Below are 2,903 nucleotides of genomic sequence, written 5' to 3'. Positions count from 1 at the left end.
GAGGAGAAGGCAAGCGAGTGCTAGCAAGGTTAAATGCCAAAGGCCAGCCCTGGGGTGTATTAAGACCCAGGAGACTTTCTGGACCACCTGCCCTGTGACTTCCTGCTCACGAATTGAGGAATATTTGTAACGAGCAGCATTAACCCCCCCCACCCCCTGACTGATGGCTACGCGGGTTGTTTTCTCAGCCTACGACCGGTGTCCTGTACAAAGAGGATAACTACATCATAATGACCACTGTGGATAAAGAAAAATACAAGTGTATTCTTCCGCTGATCGCAAGTGGCAACGAGGTGAGTCCAGCCACGTCACCTTGTCATTAGAAACTGCAGACAAGTCCTTACAGTGTCTGTTCAGCTCCTTCTTTTTCCCCCGAAATTAAGACTTTTTTTTTTTCCTCTCCTGTCAGAGGAGGATCCTCTGCAGAGTGCCTCACGCATGACAGCAGGTGCCTCCACGTTGTATCACACGCTGCCTTTGTGCTAAGTGGGGTCAGCCTGAACAATCTCGGAGCCCTTATTTGGCACCAAACGATTGCTCTGATGTTCTCTGTAATGCTGGGTCTGTCGCTGATGGAGATGTTTTGTTTTCTAAGCAATATTGCCAAATTCTAGCCCAGTAAACAGCTCTAAAGGTTTTTAACGCTGCTATCGTGATCACTGTATCTGAAAATACTCTCTCAGTAGTGCTTCCACCCCCACTAATACAAATTTTATTCTCTGTTCTTTCTTCCTTAACTGGAAACCCCCAGTGTGGGGTTTAAATTAATAGGAGTATATAAACACACCTGCACCAGAGAAGGAGGGCTGAGGAGGCCTTTGGGGGGTTTATGACTGGTCATTTTTTCCTCCAGGGTTCGTTTTTTCACGCCGTGAGAGCTTTGTGACTGTTATTTGCCCCTTCTGACTAAACTAAATGTTTTGGTTTTTTTTTTTCCCCTATCACCACCCAGCTCTTTCAGGGCAGGAATTGATGGGGTTTTGTACCTTTGTAAGATTTCTGTTTCGTTTTTTTACTGTTGCAAATGAATATTAACCAACCAAACTACTGTTGGCTTTAATACAACGACATCTCTTTCTGTTCTAGGAAGAAGACAAGGACTATAAAGGTCCTGCTCCTGGGGAGCTGCTGGACCCTCTTTTTAAGCAAAGCAGCTGTTCATACAGAGTATGTTGCTTCTGAGCTGGTCGCTGAAATGCTAATCAGAAGTTTACAGCCCAGCCCACGTGGTGTAATATGTCTCAGTCTTCAGATAGTAGTTCCATCCAAAATAAGGCTTCTCCAGTTTTATGACTACGTCTTAATACTGCTGATGAAATTCTGTAGAAATGAAGGTGTCGGGATTCCTGACGCCATCGAAATGCTCAGGGAACACTGAGACGATTCACACAGTGCTGTGGTTTCTGGGGGTGCCCAAGCCCACCTGCCTGGGCTGGGTATCAGAGCCAAAACTGTGGGGGAGCTTTGGGGAGGGGATAATATATCTAAACATAATTATTTAATGGTTTTTACTTTTTTTAAGATTGAGTCTTACTGGACGTACGAGGTCTGCCACGGGAAACACATCCGTCAGTATCACGAGGAGAAGGAAACGGGACAGGTCGGCTTCTCACAACTAGTCCCAACCCCCCTTTCCACTGGCGTGCTCGTGCCTCACTCCTCTGGAAGACATGAATTCCTGTATGCTTGAGAAAGGGTGGAAAAGTAATGGAAATGTGTTTGAACTTCTGGTTTCAGAAAATCAACATCCAAGAATACTACCTGGGGAATATGATGATGAAGAACCCGTTATCAGAAGCAGGTGTGTCTTAGGTTATTTTATTTCACTGATGCTAATTGAATTCTTTGGGTTTTCATTATTATTGTCTGAGAAGCCGCTGTAGAAAACTGATCCCGGAACAGCAGGTAGAGCTGTGTAGAGTGCTCGTTCTTTGCAGTGTTGGTTTGGGTGAATCCCTTTTAGCCCCTCCCTTTGCACTCATCCTCTCATTTTTGCCATGCTCATTGATTAGATTCACTAATCTGCAATAATTAGAGTCAGGGAGAGAAAAGAAAATACCCGCCCTAAGAAACAGAAGCAGTACGTGCCAGTCCAGGCCTGTTGCCACCCTCTTTTTGGGTGGGGAGAAGCATCTTTCACACAGTGAGGTGCCTAAAGCAGGACTTTGCTGGACATTAGGTAGCAGAGCCCCAAACCCAAACTGCAGTTTAGAATAACTAATTTTCTGAGCACTTCGATTTTTTTGCCTGTGAATTAGTCGATGCTGGAAATTCTGTGGTTGTACCTGCCAAAATCTGCTTCCCTGTGAGCGCTTTGGCAATGCATTAGTCCAAAGAACTCCAAAAATCCCCAGACTGAGCGTTCACACATCAAAGTTGATAGACAGGATAGAAAAAACCGTCATCTGGTGGTTGGTTTTTAATTCTAGGCTAGTATGTAAAGGTGGGCAGCACCATTTTTCCCCTCAAAAGGGATGAACTGGACGTTGAACCGGGAGGGGATGCAGCGCTGTTAATCCCATTCCTTTGCACTCCTGCCTGCGACCTTCAGTTAGCTGTCTTAGTCCTGCCAGGAGCCAGGGCTGCAGCAGCGGCGTTGTCTGGGGTTTCCTCGTGAGCGCGTCGCAGCGCTTGTGCTGTCGCTGCCCCTGTGCAGAGACGCCCCAGGCGTACAGCAACAGCAACAGCGTGTGTCATTGGAGCTCCCGGTCCCTCTGCGGGGCGAGACGCTGCCGTTACGCGTGGTGACCCTGCAAGTCTTCGCGTCGGGGCCTTTGAGGATGTTGGCCCTGTCCCTGCCGCTCAGGTGGCAGATTGTTCTCTCCGTGCTTCTAGACAGCAACTCGCACCACTTTGAGAAACCGAGTGTACCCTCTAGGGGTGGCTAGTGGCTGGGGGGGAGG

The 2,903-nt window shown here is 47.6% G+C and overlaps 1 protein-coding gene across 1 annotated transcript in view; it reads left to right on the top strand.

The window, feature by feature from the left end:
• The first annotated feature begins 185 nt into the window (after positions 1–185).
• ERLEC1 (endoplasmic reticulum lectin 1) overlaps positions 186–2,903 on the top strand; it is an 8,862-nt gene continuing 6,144 nt past the window's right edge. Inside the window, exons 1-4 of the mRNA XM_010142513.1 lie at positions 186–293; positions 1,087–1,167; positions 1,523–1,600; positions 1,738–1,801. Of these exons, the coding sequence (XP_010140815.1) occupies positions 231–293; positions 1,087–1,167; positions 1,523–1,600; positions 1,738–1,801 (286 nt within the window). The 5' untranslated portion in view covers positions 186–230. The remainder of the gene's footprint in view (positions 294–1,086; positions 1,168–1,522; positions 1,601–1,737; positions 1,802–2,903) is intronic.

Source organism: Buceros rhinoceros, unplaced genomic scaffold, assembly GCF_000710305.1.
Source record: "Buceros rhinoceros silvestris isolate BGI_N320 unplaced genomic scaffold, ASM71030v1 scaffold29168, whole genome shotgun sequence".
NCBI classification, from domain to species: domain Eukaryota; kingdom Metazoa; phylum Chordata; class Aves; order Bucerotiformes; family Bucerotidae; genus Buceros; species Buceros rhinoceros.
This window is presented reverse-complemented; position numbering and strand designations above follow the sequence as displayed.